Below are 17,862 nucleotides of genomic sequence, written 5' to 3'. Positions count from 1 at the left end.
CCTTAGCAAAGCGCATCCCAGGCTGCATAGCCGCACTACCCTACCCAACCATACCACACATAAACATGACACTACCCCCGGGGTTTACACAGACGAGCCGGCGAAGCAAGAAGAGCGCCAGAAGAAAGGGCCCTAGCCGGCGGGGCCCAGCCAGGACAAAAGGAGGTCCCACAAAGCGCCTACACCGGCCGCATTTGCGGTCGGGGTAGACGACGGATGGGGCCCACCTACGAAGGCTGTCCAGGCCTACACGAGATGAGGCAGGATAAAGAGGGATAATCCCCCTCGATCCCAAATCATTGAGGCCAATTTCTAGCCATGGAATAATGGCGCGCGGTCTCTATATTATTTTTATAGTCTTTGAATACGGCCCAACAGAAAAAAGGGGTAAGGAATCGAGTATAGCTAGCTGATTGGTTGAATTAAATGTAGCGCCCTGCGGTCGAAATTCTGTGAACGAAGCTTAAGCCCTTACTCTTTCCATCTCTCTCGCACACGTCTGAGCGATTACCGTTTATATAGGCAAAATGACAGTTGAGCGAGTCCAGTAGTTTATGAGGTCTATGGTCAGAACAAACTAATATGACCTTCAAATCGAACTTTCAAATGTAATGTGAAAGTAAATTTTTTTTGCAAATATTTCGAGGTTATTTAGAAATGTACTTGAAGATTTAAAAACTTTTGTACAAAAAGGTTTTGGCTACTAGTGAAAATGGGGGCTTCAAGAGTAAGTTGTCTTTAGTACATTTTTCTCATTATTTTAATGTAATAAATGTATATATTTTTAAATAGCCTGATTAACTTTAACTTAAAGATTTAAATACATTTCAAATTTAAATCGAAAGAAAGCTGTTTAAAAAAAACTTTTTTGTATGTGTTTTGTCCTTAATTATTATTATCATTATTATACCTATGCTATTAAGTTTTTTCTTTTTTAAATATAAATTTTAGTAACATATGTTTAATTTTTGTCTTTAATGAATATGTTAATTAATAATGAAGATATTTAAGAATTGTCTAGATAGGCCTCTGAGAAAGAAAAATATAGTTTTATAAATTACAATATGTACGTTTAAGTATATCAATATGAAATTAAGAAAAATGCCAACATATTAGCGTCACATATTTTAACATAGGTATGCAATTTATTTACATATTAGCTATGTCTACCTAGGAATTATTATTTTTATCTTATCTGACAATTCTGATAATAGTTCAGAAAGGGAATAATCTCAATTCTCAGTTAGTAAAATGGATAGGAGACAGTAAAGTCATGGTAAAATAATAAATAATAATGAAATATATTAATTATTCTTTTTTTTTTTGTAGGGCTCTAATGATGAATATTTATTCGACCCTCAGCTTTTGAAGGGTTTGGATTGGAATTCAGTACTGATTAATTTAAATCCTCCAATTACCAACGAAAATCCTGGAGAGCCATGGTTGCTAGTTCGACCGTTGGCCCTTTCAGATTACAGTAAAGGATATGTACAAATATTGTCACAATTGACTAGTGTTGGAAATGTGTCTACAGCAGATTTTGAAGGTATTTTTTTTATAAATGTAACAGTTTAAAGTGTATAAGTATTCACACTTATTTTGTTTTTAAAAATGTATAAGATTTTTTTTATCACAAATTTTAATCAAACGATATTCAATTTCTGCAGGTATGTAATTTACGAAAAATCTGTGGTGATATGTATTAGAATTTAAATATTTTGTTACATATATATTTCTGGAAATCATTTTTGAAATCTAAGGCCTGATACATTATCCTTTATAAAATAAATTAGTATAGGTGCAGTCTAATCGCATAATCAGTTAATCAAGTTTTAACCGAGACTCAAAGTACCGGGCCTAAATCTATGTGATTATAAGCAGGAAACGGATGTTTCCTGTTTTTACAAAGGTCATGTCAAAGGAATTTAAGGATAACAACATTTTAATGCTAAAATATTTTTTATCACTTTATTTCCCCATAGTTTAATCAGTGGAAATGCCTATTCACAAGTGAGTATTTTCTGAGAAACAAAATCTAAAGTTAATTCAAATATATAATAATTATTTTTAGGTTTTTATTTGAGAAAAATATTATCAATAGATAAAGTCTATTGTTCATAATTATTGTATTTAAATTTGTGAGATAAATTATAATTTAAAAAATAATTTATTAACTTTTTTTTTTGATTATTTTAATATGAGTTTTGATTTAATATGTGATTGGATGGAATATTGCTTTTAATTTTGTGACTAAATGCATTTAATTTGTTTTATAAATGTAAGTCAAATATAAATGTAGGTAAATGGTACTAGGTGTTCTAGAAAGGTTACTATCATGGATTCCTGGAAAGAAAAAAATTTTTTCTCATCTAAATTTGAGAATATTTTTCTTCCCTGTAACTTTTATTTTTTCCGTAATACATAAATAAAATGACATCCACTATGAAAAAATTAAGTTTCAACTTCGTTCTCAGCTCAAACCATTGGTGTAGATATAAGGTAGGCTGGTTACATTATCTTAAAAAATTATGTCCCTATGGTTAAAGCTGGTACTTAATTCTTTCATGTTGTATGAATATTCATTGTATGAGTATTGAATAATCATATTTAATTTCCTTATTTCTTCAATGATGTTTAGATAGGTAGTCTAGCCCTATAAGGTGACCTGTGGGGCTTGAGTTGAGATTAAGTCAAATAAAATGACCTTGACTCAATTTCCAGGTGACCTTATAGGGCTAAGCTATCCGCGAATTCAGGTTCAGCGACTTCAAAAGCGTACATAGACAGGTTAACATTCGTGAAAGGCCTTTTCTTTACTTTGACCTTGAAATGATGTTGATTTGACCTAAATGCGACCTTGTAGAGCTAAATTATCTCCAAATTCAGTCCCCCCCCCAAAAAAAAAACTTATATACACACTGGTTGAAATTCAATACAAGCCTTTTCTTTAGTGTCATTTTGAAATTACCTTGAATTGACTTGAAGGTGATCTTTAGAGTTATGCTATCGCCCGATTCAGATTCTGCGAGCCCAAAAACCTATACACTCACTGGTCAAAATTCATTACAAGTCTTTTTTTCAGTTTGACCTTGAAATGACCTTTACCTGACCTCTAGGTGACCTGGGGGTTCAGTGATCCCAAAAGCATTGTACCTACTGGTCAAAATTAATTACATACCTCAGTTTTTGAATCCATCAACTTGAAAATTTGTGAAGCTTACTCAGTCCTACAGCCAAAATCACACACTTCCCCCCTCTATGTATGTATGTATGTATGTCAGAGGGGTGGTGGAATTGTTTTCCACCGCGGCACTTAGGCCTTATTAGGCCCCTTGTACACCTTCCTTCATTACTCGAGTACTTTTCTTCAAACCATCCTATTTTACTTCACGGTTGGCTTGGTGGCAAAGTCTCGTACAGTTTATGTACGATAGCATGGTCTTGAGTTACCTACAGAGATTTTCTTGTTCTGTTCTCATTACCATTTATCGGGGACCACACGCGTGCGGCAAATGTTGGCGACCCAGGTCTCTGGTAGGCTGCCACAGCCACGTCCCCGAGCCTGCCTTAGGTCACCCATCCAAATTCCAGCTTGAGTCCGTGATGCTGCCACAGCCACGTCCCCGAGCCTGCCTTAGGTCACCCATCCAAATTCCAGCCCACGTCCGTGATGCTTGCCTCAGCAGATTGAAATCCGCCGGCCACGACACCCGGCTAGGCGGTCCCCCCTTCCCCCCTCTATATCTCTGAAACTATCCATAGGATCACTTTGGGCCCGTGACAACTTTTGATCAGAATGTCGAGAACTATAACATATCACAATTTCAGCCAAATCTAGCGGGGCCCAATTTCCATTAATTTTGTGCGGGGTCCTTTCTTGACTTTTAGTAGTACTTATTTCAAAAATTATTTTATCTCACAGAAAATGAAAGTGGTTTTAAAAATTAAAAAAGCGGTACCTATTGTAATACTTATACCTACTTATTAATTCCTATCGTTTTATTGTGTGAAACTGATTTTTAACTGATCTATAAAATTTAAGGTCAGTTCCGCAATATGCAAAAAGCTGGTGGATATTACGTAACAGTTATAGAAGATACCAGAAATAATAAAATAATTGGTGCTTCATCTCTAATAACCGAATTTAAGATGATACATAATTGTGGCTTGAGAGGTCGCCTGGAAGATGTTGTTGTAAATAATACATACAGGGGAAAGCAGTTAGGAAAACTGTAAGATTTACTTATATTACTGCTTCGTTACTAAAATCAAAACTTCTAATTGAAACTAAATATTTTGTAGGATAATTTCAAAATAATTTTAATGTATAATCACAATCAAAGAAAAAAATTGTACAAATTCAACAAAAATTTAAAATTAATTTGAAGTTTTGATTCAGTAGTATACTAACTTTTTTTTGCACCTTTCGTCACTAAAGAATTTTAGAATTATGCTTTATCAGTATGGAACCTCATTATTGTAGTACAATATTAAATTTGCATTAGATTAAATAGTAATAGTTTTCTTAAGGGTTATAATTTTCCTAATTATTATTTCAGGAAACTGTGATATTGTTCAAATGCACATTTGTTTATTGGATGAGTTAATTTGATCTGATTTGGGTTGTCAAATTACCAGCTCAATATTTTATTCGTACTACTTAGATATATTTTAGTAAAACCAAATAATATTGGGTGTGTGACGTTCACCTTTGGTTAGAAGTTAGAGATAATTTCTTATTGAAATCTGAAAATTTGTGTATGGGTATTCCTGGATATATTTTTTCCCAATGAAAATATTGAAATGTTCTTGGTTGTGATTTCTGTAGTGGTTGTCAATGACTGGGTTTTTCTTTTTGAGAGCTAATGGTTCTTGAAAAGTCAAGAAACCTAAACCGATGACACGACAACCAGCCTGGAAATTGTTCAGCCTGGGTAACATTCACTTCTTTCTGGTCAGTTGCAAGTTGCTGTCAACTTTTTTATTGTAAACGAAATGTAAATTCAGAACAAAAACAAAATTTTGTTTAAAAAAACATACAACTGTAGGGCTGTGTGATTTTTAATATTTCCTAACATGTTTACTAAAAGGATCTGCAAGAATTTTCTTTACTTTTTTCATATAAACATTTCATAATACGTACAAACTACTTCATTTTTTCGGCCACATTTTGTCAGTTTGAAACTGCAGAAACTTATTTTTGCTCGGTTATGAAAAATTTAATTTGAGATATAAAATACTTTGTTATATCTTATTCGCACTTAAATTATGTTCGCAGATAGACATTAAAATAATTAAATCATTCATTACGTTTGGTGGTTCTGCTGATGACTGATCTTAGCTATTACTATTATTACGAATGTTTATCTATCTCTCTTGTGACAGAAGTATTATTCTGTATTTATTTGAAATGAACGGCGCAAAATATTTTAATATCTAGTTTTTAACTTTTATTTAATTTTTAATTCACACCTTTATTTTACAAAATTGTTATTTTTTAGAATTGTACTCACAGTGTCACTTCTTGCAAAGAAATTAGGCTGCTATAAAATGTCTCTGGATTGTAAGGATAGTTTAATACCATTCTATAAATCTATTGGATATAAATTAGAACCTGGCAATGCGAATTCTATGATTGTTCGTTTTGAAGAGCCTTCAAAACCTGTGGATCCTTCCTGACAATTAGCCGCCAATGCTGCCAATGTCAAATCCAAACTTTAACTGTTTTTTTTTTATAGTTCATGCCCTTTGTAGCTATACGTGTATCATGGCACTGTTTAGTTGAAGTTAATTTTAAAATACACGAGTTCTTTTGAGTTACACGATCTTAACAAGATCTTAATATTATGTTTTGGTAAGGAAGTGTTAAATAGTGCAATCAATTTGCTTTTTTACAATAAATAATTTTCAAAAATATTAATAGACATTCAAAACAATTTTATTTAATTCATTATTTATAATTATTATGACAAAGGTTTGCTTAATGAAGTAAACACTTTATACTTATTTATATTTATACTTCGAGATATAAAATTTGTTGTCTAGAATATATCATTTATTTATTTTCATGAAATTCTCTGTATAAATACATTTTTAAATCAACTTATAAGTTTATATTCATTTATTTATACTAGTTAAATAAAGAATTCTTTTTGTTTTATTTTTAATAAATTGTAGCAAATATGGAATACGTTTTTTAATCATAGGGTTAATAACTCTTGTTTATTTTAGGAAATTTTTGAATGTCGATTTTTCATTTAATTGAAGCTCTGTTCTATTAAAGTTTCGTTCCTAATCATAACACTTTATATGATAGTTATTAGCGATTTCTTGGAAACTATCAGCTCGAATTTCATATTTAAAGTGAATAAAGGTATAGCAATGTTGTGTAATCATTGATCCCAAGATGAAATTTTTCACCATGCATGCTTTGATCAGTGGCGGCTCGTGACATTGAGAATAGGTAAAGCAGCCGAAAATTTTCAAGGTCAAATGGCTTTAATTGAATCGGGAAATTTCTAGTTGTATTTGCAATATTACCAAAAAACTGACTTTCGCGAGAAGGATTTTCATTTACATTTTATAAAAAATAGAAATATTAGTTCGGCTCGTGGACTTAATGATAGGTACAGATACTTCCAAAAGTACACTTTGTCTTTAGACTCTTTTTCCACATCGAGAAGAGGTACAGGTCTCCCGCAATTTAAAAAAATCTCTTTTGTCCTCAATTTTCCATCTGCAAAATGGGATTTCCAATAAAATACATACTGGATCATACAGGGTGATTCATTAACAATGGGAAAATCGAAACCTGAAGATACTACACGTGAAGTGGTGACCATTGGCGCAAACATGCCTTATCCGAAAGTTGATAGTTTCGGAAATACAGGGTGTTGAAAGTTAAAATTTTAAATAGTTTTTTTGCGATTATTTTGACAATATGTAGGTTAGGAACTTGAAAATTTGTGAAACTATATTTTTTTAGGCGACGAATAAGATGCATGTTGCAATTTCAGCATTGCTCATAGAGGGCGCCACTTACGACCAATTTTACCGAAAATTAATTTTTTAACTTTTTACCCTGTATGTCTAACATGAAACTTGATTCAAAACCTGAAAAAGCAATCATTTTTCCATTAATTGTGTATTCTTGTTTCATTTCGGTTTGAAACAACATGTTGAGATTGCGTTTGACTTCGTGGCAGCGATTTGTATTCTTTGCCACAACTCTTCACACGAACCAATAGATTCTTCCAAATAGAAAAATGAAGAGGATTTCAGTCCGGACTTCTGGGTGGCCAAGTAAAAATGCTTCCACGGCTTGAAGAAGTTCCACTTTATTTAAGAAGAGATGTGGTTCATGTACGACGGTGCTCCACTGCATTTTTCTTGGCCAGTGCGTGCATATTTAGATGCAGTTTTTCCAAATCGCTGGATTGGCCATGTAAGCATTTTTGCTTGGCCATCCAGAAGTCCGGACTTCAATCCTCTTTTGATTTTTCTATTTAGTCTCGAATGAAAGATATAGTTTACAAAGAATCTATTGGTTCGTGTGAAGAGTTGTGGCAAAGAATACAAATCGCTACCAACGAAGTCAGACGCAATCTCAATATGTTGTTTCAAACTCGAAGGTCTCTCAGAAAACGTGTAAAGTGTATCAGTGTTAACGGTGGATTCTTCGAACAATTACTTTAAATTATAATTACGTATTTTATTTGTTTTATTAATGTTGTAATAACACGAAGAAACACTTGGTTTGTTTCGCTTTTAATTTCTCATATTATCAAAATATAGTGTTCGTTAAATCGATTTTTCTCGAAAACGGATCGAGATACCGAAATGAAACAAGAGTACATAATTAATGGAAAAATTATTGCTCTTTCAGGTTTTGAATCAAGTTTCATGTTAAATATACAGGGTAAAAAGTTATTAACTAAATTTTCGGTAAAATTGGTCGTAAGTGGCGCCCTCTATGAGCAATGTTGAAATTACAACACGCATCTTATTCGTCGCCTAAAAAAATATAGTTTCACAAATTTTCAAGTTCCTAACCTACATATTTTCAGAATAATCGCAAAAAAACGATTTAAAATTTTAACTTTCAACACCCCGTATTTCCTAAACTATAAACTTTCGGATAAGGCATGTTTGCGCTAATGGTCACCATTTCACGTGTAGTATCTTCATCTTTCGACTTTCCCATTGTTAATTAATCACCCTGTATATATGAAACTTTTCTACAATTGACACAAAACAAATATTAACAAAAAACCGTACACTGGGCGACGCGACGTATTGTATAAACTGTTTAGAGGCAGGCGGTGGGCGATGACGATGCTGCTTCAATTTCCGCGTCACTCATTCCTCACGCCGTTTTAGGTGAAGCAGTGCGTCACCTACGTCACCTGGCGAGCTGCCACTGACTGATTGAATAAAAAATTGATCATCTGGCCATTTTTCTTTGTGTAACAAGTGGAAGAGAAAGGGACGTTAATTTTTAACTTCAACATTGTATAGAAATCATATAATATTGTTGTTATCATGTTTGTATTAGAAATTTTGTCAGTTTGTCAATTTTTTTTTTTATAAATTAAAAGGAGGGTTTTGCACTGGGCATTCTGTTATATTTTTTAGAAACAGTAAACATCTTCCTTTTCAAAGATCTAGATTAGACCTTTATTTTTAGCATATACACACATTTACAAAAGATATAACTTTAAGCAAGATATTGTTAATGAGATTTTTGAGTTAAATTTATTTTTGAGTACTTATTTAGTTATCAGCATAATTTAAAATCGATTAGATTACTGGACATTTTCATTCTTATTATTTTTTTTTTTTCAAACGCAATATCCAAGTACACAGAAAAAGAAACAAGTTATGAAACAAGGAAAGAACGAAGCTATTTTATACTAACAAGAAAGGTTATCGAAGTATCAGTTACTGATTTTAATGAAATTTCGATATGTTGTGGACAAAAAAATATAAGGCAGGTATATTTTCCTTTCTGCTGATAAACATTTTAAAGAGGTAAAAAGCACCTCTAAAGTTTTCCTCCAAAAACAGTTTTTTCAAGATATCTCTGTTTCTATACAATTTTTTTTTATAACATTGATTCAGATAATAAACAATTTCTAGTTGGTTAAAAAAAAAATTGTACAGAAACAGAGGTTCTTAAAAAAGCTGTTTTTGAGGGTAAGATTTAGGGGTAATTTTTACCCTTTAAAATGTTTATCGACAGAAAAGAAAATATACGTGTTGTATTTTTTGTCCTCTATGACAGCGAAGTTTAATTGAAATCCTTGTAAGTCAAGTTATTTATAAACACAAAGATTTTATGTTCACCTTTATTAATTTTTGAAACTTGAAATAGTTTGTTAAACAGTCAGTAATAATTGAAAATAAAGAGAACAGTGCCTAATTAATGATTTTATAGAGTATTTCTTTAATTTGAAAATAAAAATACAAGGAGTGCAAGGGGCTATGTTTTGTGCATGTTCTTTGCTTTGGATATGTACAAACATCGTGGATTTGACGTTTAAGCATTGGCTGGTGTTTTATCGGCACTTCGGAAATGCCGTTGGATATAAATATGTCGAGGAATATAACTATAATTTTATTTCATTTTCTTATTTCGTTTTTTACTATTATCAAAAAAATTTTTCTTTTTGAATATTATTTTTGTAGTGTTGAAACATTTGTAATGTGGCAATTTTTTTTACATTTCAAAAATTTATATTAGTTTTATGGTCATCCCTTGGCATATGAATAGTTAATAGTCATATTGCTTGAGAAATAAGTTGTTCTGTGAAAGAAATGATAAGAAATGTAAAAATGAACAATTTTCATTAAACGATCTCATTTTAGAGAAGGTGAATGAATGCCATGTATACTAAAGTTTTTCGATCAGTTGTTCAGTAAGAATGAGTGTCCTCTGTTATCCTTTTCACAGAACACACTTAGTTTTAAAACACTGAATATATTTCCTTTCATACACTTTTTAAAATATTATGTTGATATATTATGTTTTTATACTTTATTACTGCAGCTATTCAGTATTTAATTAAATCTAAAAAATTGTGTTAAATTTGTAAAGAATAATTTCAGATTAGAGTCAGAGCTCTAAATATACTGCAGGAAAATGTTTATAGACCTTAAACAATTTTTTGTCATACTGTGAACAAAAAATCTATTCTATTTTCAATTCTCGAATCGTCACAATAATGAAACTATGCCTTGTATCCAATTTACATAAGTTCACCTGTACAATATTGGAGTTGTTTGTTATATATTTGCTGTAAATTTTTTGTGTCCCAGGAATAAATGTCTTTAAATCATTAGAAGCAACTTTTGTCAATTTTTTGGGGAAGCTCACATTTTTGTCCAATATTTTATTCCCTTTGAAATAATGCCAATGAGCAGTCGTCTTGAGATTAAAGAAATACATAAGTAACATAAGCAAATTATGAAATAATTCATTATATCTTATAGTTTTTCTAACTAAATATTAAACAGTTGTCATTATTGTGCTTCTATTTGTTTATTATTAAATTAAAAAATCTTTTGACTTGTTTCTAGTGGTAACAAAAAATTAAAAAAGTATATACTAAAAAGTAAGAGGCTCTTGGAAAAAAAAGACAAAAGTTGTTGCTTTTGAGGTCCTTATTTCTAGGACCCTTATACAGTGTAGGTGTTTCTCATTGGATAAAGGTATTTTAATACTCTGGGATGATTATTATTTATGCTCTCTATATTACAATGTTCTTTTTGTGTACCTACATATCGTTTATCAATTTATCCACACAAATATCTAACTATATAAATTTTTTAGTACTGCAAAACAATTAGGAACATTATTATTTAGAGGCCTCTAAAAAAAAAGCTCGCAATCAGCGACTTACCAATATAAAAGAGCATGTTTTGATTTGATTCTTGCACACCCCTGCACCCCCCTAACTACGCTCACGTGTACCACTGTACATCTTAGCAGTATATTAAGAGTTTAGATTCTCTAGTCTATTTTGCTATTGTAATATAATATACATACTTACTTTGTTATAGTATACAGAGCCTTCATAAACGTTTACAAGTCACGTGACCGCCAAGCTTAGGCAACCTATATTGCAGGGCTGGTACTGGTAATGAAAAATCCCTAAAGGGCAGGTACTGGTACCGAAAAATCCTTAAATCTTAGTGTCACCAGTATTAATGATTTGTTTACAATGAATAATGGCAAACCGTTCCGTCTACACTCGAGATAATGTGATCGTTGATTAGTTGCATGAATCTCGTAAAAAGGTACACCAATCACAGTCGGTGAAACAGAACGTTGTGTTTTAAAGTAATCTTTATCGTATCGTTTTAATAATTTTTAATTTTACCAAAATTTAATTGCCAACATGAAGGAAATAAAATTACTGGTCACGTGGCTGGTAATCATTTATGAATGCTCTGTATATACATAATGTGTATTAACTTTTTATAGTTTTTTTACCGTTTCATATGGTTGTGGGAATACTAATATTTTAACTAGCACGTTGTGTAATATACAAATTTACTAATTTCATTTAATAAATAATGAATATAAATATAAATCTTGTGTTTGTGTTGGTTAATTTAATCTTTTTGTTTCTTTATCATATAAATCAGTTTATATTTCTTTTAGATGTGGAAAGTAATAATTGGTAATTAATAAAATAAATGATTTTATTATTTGTTTTAAAGTATTTTTATTTGTATGTAATTTTATTTATTCTATTCAAGTTGTGAATGTCACTAATTAAAAAGGACAAAAAAAATCCACATTTAGACATTTTTTTTATAGTTTTTCTCAGTAAAACGGGTTACAATAGTGCATTTAATGGTAAAAATAGATGGATGAAGTGGAATAAAATCTCTTCAAATCTTAATAATAGAAAAATACATAAGTTATAATTATGATTATTACGGTGGCACGAGACTAAACCTCTTAATATCTAATATTATTATAAAACTCATGCAGGAACCTCTAAAACATTGTTGTAAAAAACTTAATTTGAAAAAAACAATGCTACAAAAAAACAAACATTTTATTAAAATGAATAGTACAATTTAACTATAAACATCTATTTACATCACCAATATCTATGAAACAGGTCATCCATGTTTTTGTGTGAAGGGTATTTATAAAAGTGCGATTAATTCAAATACCTATTATTTATGCGTCATTTTCCTTTTTTTCAATTTTTCTTCCCAATATATCTACTTTTTTGCAAATATTGATTTCAATTTCGGAATCTGAGCTATTTTCATCTGAAGAAGAGTCTTCATAAAATCCCAGACCTGGTAAAATTGCTACACATTTTAATCCTGATTTAGGCATCACATCTGCATTCCCATTTGAAATTTTATTATCGTCTAAAATTCAAAAAATAAACCAGAACCATCAAAATCTATTTAAAAAATTGATATTTTATATAATTTAATCAAATTCTGTATATTTATATACTGATTTCTGTTAAAAAATTTAAGTAACGTGCATACGTATGTGGGGTGCCTTATAAATAGCTACTAATCTGTTAGCATATACAGGAGATAAATATAAAACTAAGACAACATAATTTTTCAGGTCCCAAATACTACTTAGAGATTTACTTTTTGGGTTCTAACTTTGAATATTTTTATAAAGTTTTGGCATAGTGTACTACAGATGATTTGATATCCTTTACTATTAACTATATGGTATCCAGAAACACATTTTTTTTTACATTTTGACGTTTCAAAAATATTGCTCTTAGGTGACCATTTTTGTCAAGTCCAAAACTTTTCAAGAGTTGGTCATAGCTTAAGAGAACCAAATTAAAACTAAAAATAAACATTTACATAATAATAAAAATCGAGAAAAGGGGAATATCACATTGGTAAGAGTTCAAAATCAGCTGCCTGTACAATTTTTTATTCTACGAATATTTTCTCAAATAACATTCTAAGATTGTTACGAATTTAATTACAGTTCTGTGCCATTTTCGGCAACAGTGTTTATGGGTGCTGAATAAATGAGTTCTTCTGGATGTCTCTACAGAAAAAAGTCTAATAGATAAAAGTTTGGTGACCTAGGTGTCCATAAAGTAGGTCTGTCTTGATATACCTAAGGATCACAAAAAACTTTCCATAAGTATTGATGCATTAAAATGAAGTGGTGCATAATTGAGCATGTAGTTTATTTTAAACATATTCGTTGTAAATGCTTATTTTTAATTTTTAACTTATCTCTCTTAAGCTATTTTAAAGGTAAATAAACTGTGTATTGTTACGGGGAGGTTTTTCCGATTATCACTTCAATGCAGGTTTTCTTTATTTAGCCGAGATATTCCTGAGCCGTAATACATGGTTTCAATAAGGAGTAGTTCATCTACAGCTTTTTATTACAACTTTTGTGGAATTAACAGTAAAATAATCTCAAAAGATAACAGATATCAATTTTTAATGTTATAAAACTAACACTGACAACCCTGATCCTTTTTGAAAAGTCTAGAACTTTTACGAGGTCCAGCAAATGCCCCGCCATCTAGCTTTCTGGCCGAGCAGGTCCTTTCCACGGTTGTTCATTTTAACACGTTCGCGACGGTACGATAATGGGAAATCCACTATATAGGACGCATTTTTTTTTTTAATAGTTGTTTATTTGAACCTATTTTTGTGTCAATAAAAGGTAATTTTTTCAGTAATAATGTTTTTTTTTATTCCGATCAAGATTTTGAAAGTGACCCACTGGTGGGTCACGACGTCCCCTGGTAATAATTTTACCTATGGGCCGTCGTGACCCACCCGTGGACACGGGTTATTTTTGAGTTATTACTTGGAACTTGCGTTGTAAATTCTTGGGTAATATATAACTGCCACAGTGGTAAACAAAATATGGACATGCTCCGCTTTCGGGAAAAAATAATTGAAGGGCTATTACAATTAGACACCCCCAATGTCACCTACCAAGAAGAAGGTGAAGAAGACGTACAGGTTAATGAAAATGAGAATCACACTAAGAAGAGAAAACGAGAAAAGAGCAGACAGACATTTTTATTACGTCTAAACAAGTTTTCAATAAAAAAAGTTAACTTTGTTCAAAATGCCCTTGTTTTAAGTATTTAATTCCCTCTGATCCCCAAACGATTTTGTATGTGTAATGATATACATTTCAGGTAGCCGTAACTTCATTGTGAAAAGCATTCAAAACAAACGTACATTTTAAAATGCCATTCGGATTATCCCACATCGTGACCCACCGGTGGACACGCACGTCCATTAGTAAAATGCTGTGTGACCCACCGGTGGGTCACGACGCCGCGAACGTGTTAAGGCTTTATTGTTATTTAATTTGTAAAAAATTAAACTCTAGTTGTTGTCGTACTAATTGTTTCTACTGTTGTTTCAAAAACTGATTTATTTTGAAAACCATTTATTTCTTCGAAATATATGATGAATACCATTTTCAAAGAAAAATGTTTAGGGTATCTAAGAATATTTTAACTTGGGTTGTATATGTCGAAATTTTGCTTTGGTATTCATTTTCTAAATCCTCTGTAATAATAAAAGGCCAGTTTTAACATCAGTTCTTCGATACTAATCTATAATACACTATACTAAACTTTTATCAAAATATACAAGGTAGTTTTATAGTTAGAACCTAAAACATAAATTTTTAGGTACTTTGGGACCCTATTTCTCTCTTAAATTTTAAATTTTTAAACCTAATTTTGAGTCATCCTGTATAGTATGAGTAAAAATGTTTTGGAAATCATTTTTTAACTGTTTTAATTTTAGAAACAAAAAAAAAATGTTTGCATACATTTGAGATCTCAAGATCCGCAACCCCTAATTTAGTTTTAAATTTTTTTGTCACGAAAGTTCTCTATATGGGCACCCCCTACGTTTCAATATCAGAATATGAACTTTAATTTTTACTAGCCACCACCGGTCTCTGATATTAATTTTGTACCAATCCAACAAGCAAGGAGGGAGGAATTATCCAATTAAATCTCACCTTTGTTTTTTTTCTGGTTTGAGGTAGGAGGTGGTTATTACGGATTGTTAAATATATTCAATAATGGCACGGCTTTAAATAAAGCTGGGTTCATACAGTTGTAAAAAGCAAATATTATTTCGATAGATTGATTTACTTAAAAATTTTGCTCTCCAGTTAAATTAGTCAGCAGAATATTCACAATTATATGAATCTCGCTTAGTGTTGGCCGAAATTTTTATATTTCTTCATCTGCCATAATTTCTCATTGTATTATACAGTTTTATTAATTCTTCATCATTTGCTCTTGGATTTTAATTTTTTTTCTAGTTTATATTTTTTTGTGCACTATTTTCTTTCGATTACTTTTCTTATTATATTTCAAGATACTGTTTAGAAAATTTGTTAATTCTGACATATATTAGGTACACCGGAGATACAGTACATTATCATTAACCATGCGAACAAATAAACCTTTTTATAAAATAGGTATATAAAATAAAGATGTATAAAGCAGAGTCCATTACAATAAGTTTCATAAAAAAATGTTCACTTTTTTATATTTGTTTACTTAATACCTACCAGTTTCTTCAATATCTTGTTTTATTTGTTTGGCTTCTGGTTCATTAGGTTTAATATTATTTTCACCATCACTCAACTTTCTTTTTAGCAAACCATCATTTTTCTTAATAACGACACCTTTTAATAGTTTTTGCTGTGAACTTCTGGAAGTGGTTTGAGTTTTAGGTTTATTTACAACTATTTCTGCTTGGAGCCTTTCCTCTATTGATTTTTCATGTAAAATTGCTACACGATTTCTGTAGTCATTTAGTTCTCTTTCCTCTTCCATTTCCTTTTTCCTGTCAGCCTCTAATTTTGTTCTGTCTACCATATCAAGAAATTCAATTTCATCATCATCCAAGCCCTTGATCATATTTTCTATACAAGAAATTAGTAAGAAACTTCTGTTTAGAATTAAGCTAATATTAAGTGTACTACTTACTAAGTTTATGGGCCTCCTCATATTCTAAATCCTTTTTCTGTTTTTGTTCTTGCAATCTTTCATAAAGACTTCTAGGATCATATGGTTCTTCAGGACGTTCTAAAATAAAAAATTTTGAACACAAAATGTCAAAATAAAAAATTAACAAATGAGAGGTTATGAAAAGAATTTACCTAACGGATCGTCAGTTTTTCTTACTTTTTCCCATTCTTCCTGCCTTCTTTTTCTAATTTCAGCAGCTTCACTTTCTGTAATAAATCCTGAACTCATTTTATATATTCTTAAATTAAAAAAATTATTTTATACGATTACAACTACAAACACAAACCAACACAACAACTGACAACAACTAACAGATAAATGAATTGAAAATTGACAAATAACAGAATCGATTTGACTGACAACCATATTCAGCCAACAGAATCGTTGAGTTATGCCGTGTTCTTTTATTCACCATTTGGGTTCCATGGGATTATGTAGAGCCAATAAGAAATTAGGATTGTTTAAACGGACCAATAACATATGGATAGAATTCACCGCATCAAACAAAACTGAATAAAAGAACAAGGCCTAATTCCTAACTCATCGATTCTGTCGGTTGAATGTAGCCTTTGATTAAGGTCGGTAAAGTAAAGTAGGAGTAAATACTCCTACTATAAATATAGTACTTCTTTAGCGATCTTGACCTTTGACATTTATGATCATCAATTTTATACGCTGATTGAAATATTCTAGGATTATTGCTATCAGATAGGTAAGTGAAAGTAGGAGCTGAGGTCTGCCCATAAATTTTGGCTTCTGTAGGTCGTTAGGATCCAGGGGCACTGCAATCGACGCCCTCAGATTTGGTAAATTACGCATTGCCAGTATAATTTTGCATTAATACTTTTATTACCCTATTATAACAGTTTAAGCAACAACTTGCGTCTTTTTTGAATCACCCTTTGTTATATATCTGACTCGTCGACTGCAGCGGACAGACTAACTTCCCCTAAAACTGTGGGACAATAATTAGACGGATCCTCGTGTCCAGTATATTTAAGTCCTTTTTTTATTCATGATGTTGGAATCATAACGCGTTACGATCCGATGGAAACCAATCAGTTGCTAGATTCCCTGCCCGCTAACCTTTTCTGTTTCAGAGACAGCCAGGATCAAGAAACGAAGACAACGACACACACACACATACACACCCCCCATCCCCTCCTTACCCCTCCCCTCCCGCGCTAGCCTAAGGGCCACCTTAGCAAAGCGCATCCCAGGCTGCATAGCCGCACTACCCTACCCAACCATACCACACATAAACATGACACTACCCCCGGGGTTTACACAGACGAGCCGGCGAAGCAAGAAGAGCGCCAGAAGAAAGGGCCCTAGCCGGCGGGGCCCAGCCAGGACAAAAGGAGGTCCCACAAAGCGCCCACACCGGCCGCATTTGCGGTCGGGGTAGACGACGGATGGGGCCCACCTACGAAGGCTGTCCAGGCCTACACGAGATGAGGCAGGATAAAGAGGGATAATCCCCCTCGATCCCAAATCATTGAGGCCAATTTCTAGCCATAGAATAATGGCGCGAGTTGCTAGATTTCGGTTCGTAACGCGTTATGATTCTGAAATCATGAATAAAAGAAAAGAGCTTTAATGTAGGGATGATCGGGGCCAAGGCCGCTAATACTTTAGCGACCTTGGACTCGAGCAGCCATTTTATAGGAACATTTGCAAACTGTTCCGGTTAAAAAAACCTGCTCAGACAAATTCGCCCCTGTTGGAAACCAAGGAAACTGTTCTTGAAGTATTCTTCTACTGTTCTACTATCTACTTAAATACTCCAAACTTAAACAATTGGAACATCTCGAATATT

The 17,862-nt window shown here is 32.1% G+C and overlaps 2 protein-coding genes across 3 annotated transcripts; one reads left to right on the top strand and one right to left on the bottom strand.

The window, feature by feature from the left end:
* The first annotated feature begins 607 nt into the window (after positions 1 to 607).
* LOC108910946 (probable glucosamine 6-phosphate N-acetyltransferase) lies at positions 608 to 6,065 on the top strand. 2 transcript variants are annotated; one of them, XM_018715730.1, is made up of 4 exons: positions 608 to 727; positions 1,330 to 1,546; positions 4,043 to 4,232; positions 5,502 to 6,065. In XM_018715730.1, the coding sequence occupies exons 1-4, from the start codon at positions 713 to 715 to the stop codon at positions 5,677 to 5,679; spliced, it is 600 nt and encodes a 199-aa protein (XP_018571246.1). In that variant the 5' UTR covers positions 608 to 712; the 3' UTR covers positions 5,680 to 6,065. The 2 variants fall into 2 exon arrangements, with proteins under 2 accessions (XP_018571246.1, XP_018571247.1); XM_018715731.1 differs by lacking the exon at positions 608 to 727 and adding an exon at positions 1,231 to 1,276.
* A 5,985-nt stretch (positions 6,066 to 12,050) lies between these two features.
* Positions 12,051 to 16,351, bottom strand: LOC108910947 (protein FAM192A). The gene is made up of 4 exons (XM_018715732.1): positions 16,175 to 16,351; positions 16,002 to 16,100; positions 15,581 to 15,937; positions 12,051 to 12,396 (listed from the first exon to the last, which is right to left on the bottom strand). Exons 1-4 carry the CDS (start codon positions 16,269 to 16,271, stop codon positions 12,197 to 12,199), a joined length of 753 nt encoding a protein of 250 aa, XP_018571248.1. The 5' UTR covers positions 16,272 to 16,351; the 3' UTR covers positions 12,051 to 12,196.
* Positions 16,352 to 17,862: the final 1,511 nt, after the last annotated feature.

Source organism: Anoplophora glabripennis, unplaced genomic scaffold (genome assembly GCF_000390285.2).
Source record: "Anoplophora glabripennis isolate ALB-LARVAE unplaced genomic scaffold, Agla_2.0 scaffold447, whole genome shotgun sequence".
Classification (NCBI taxonomy): Eukaryota; Metazoa; Arthropoda; class Insecta; order Coleoptera; family Cerambycidae; genus Anoplophora; species Anoplophora glabripennis.
This window is presented reverse-complemented; position numbering and strand designations above follow the sequence as displayed.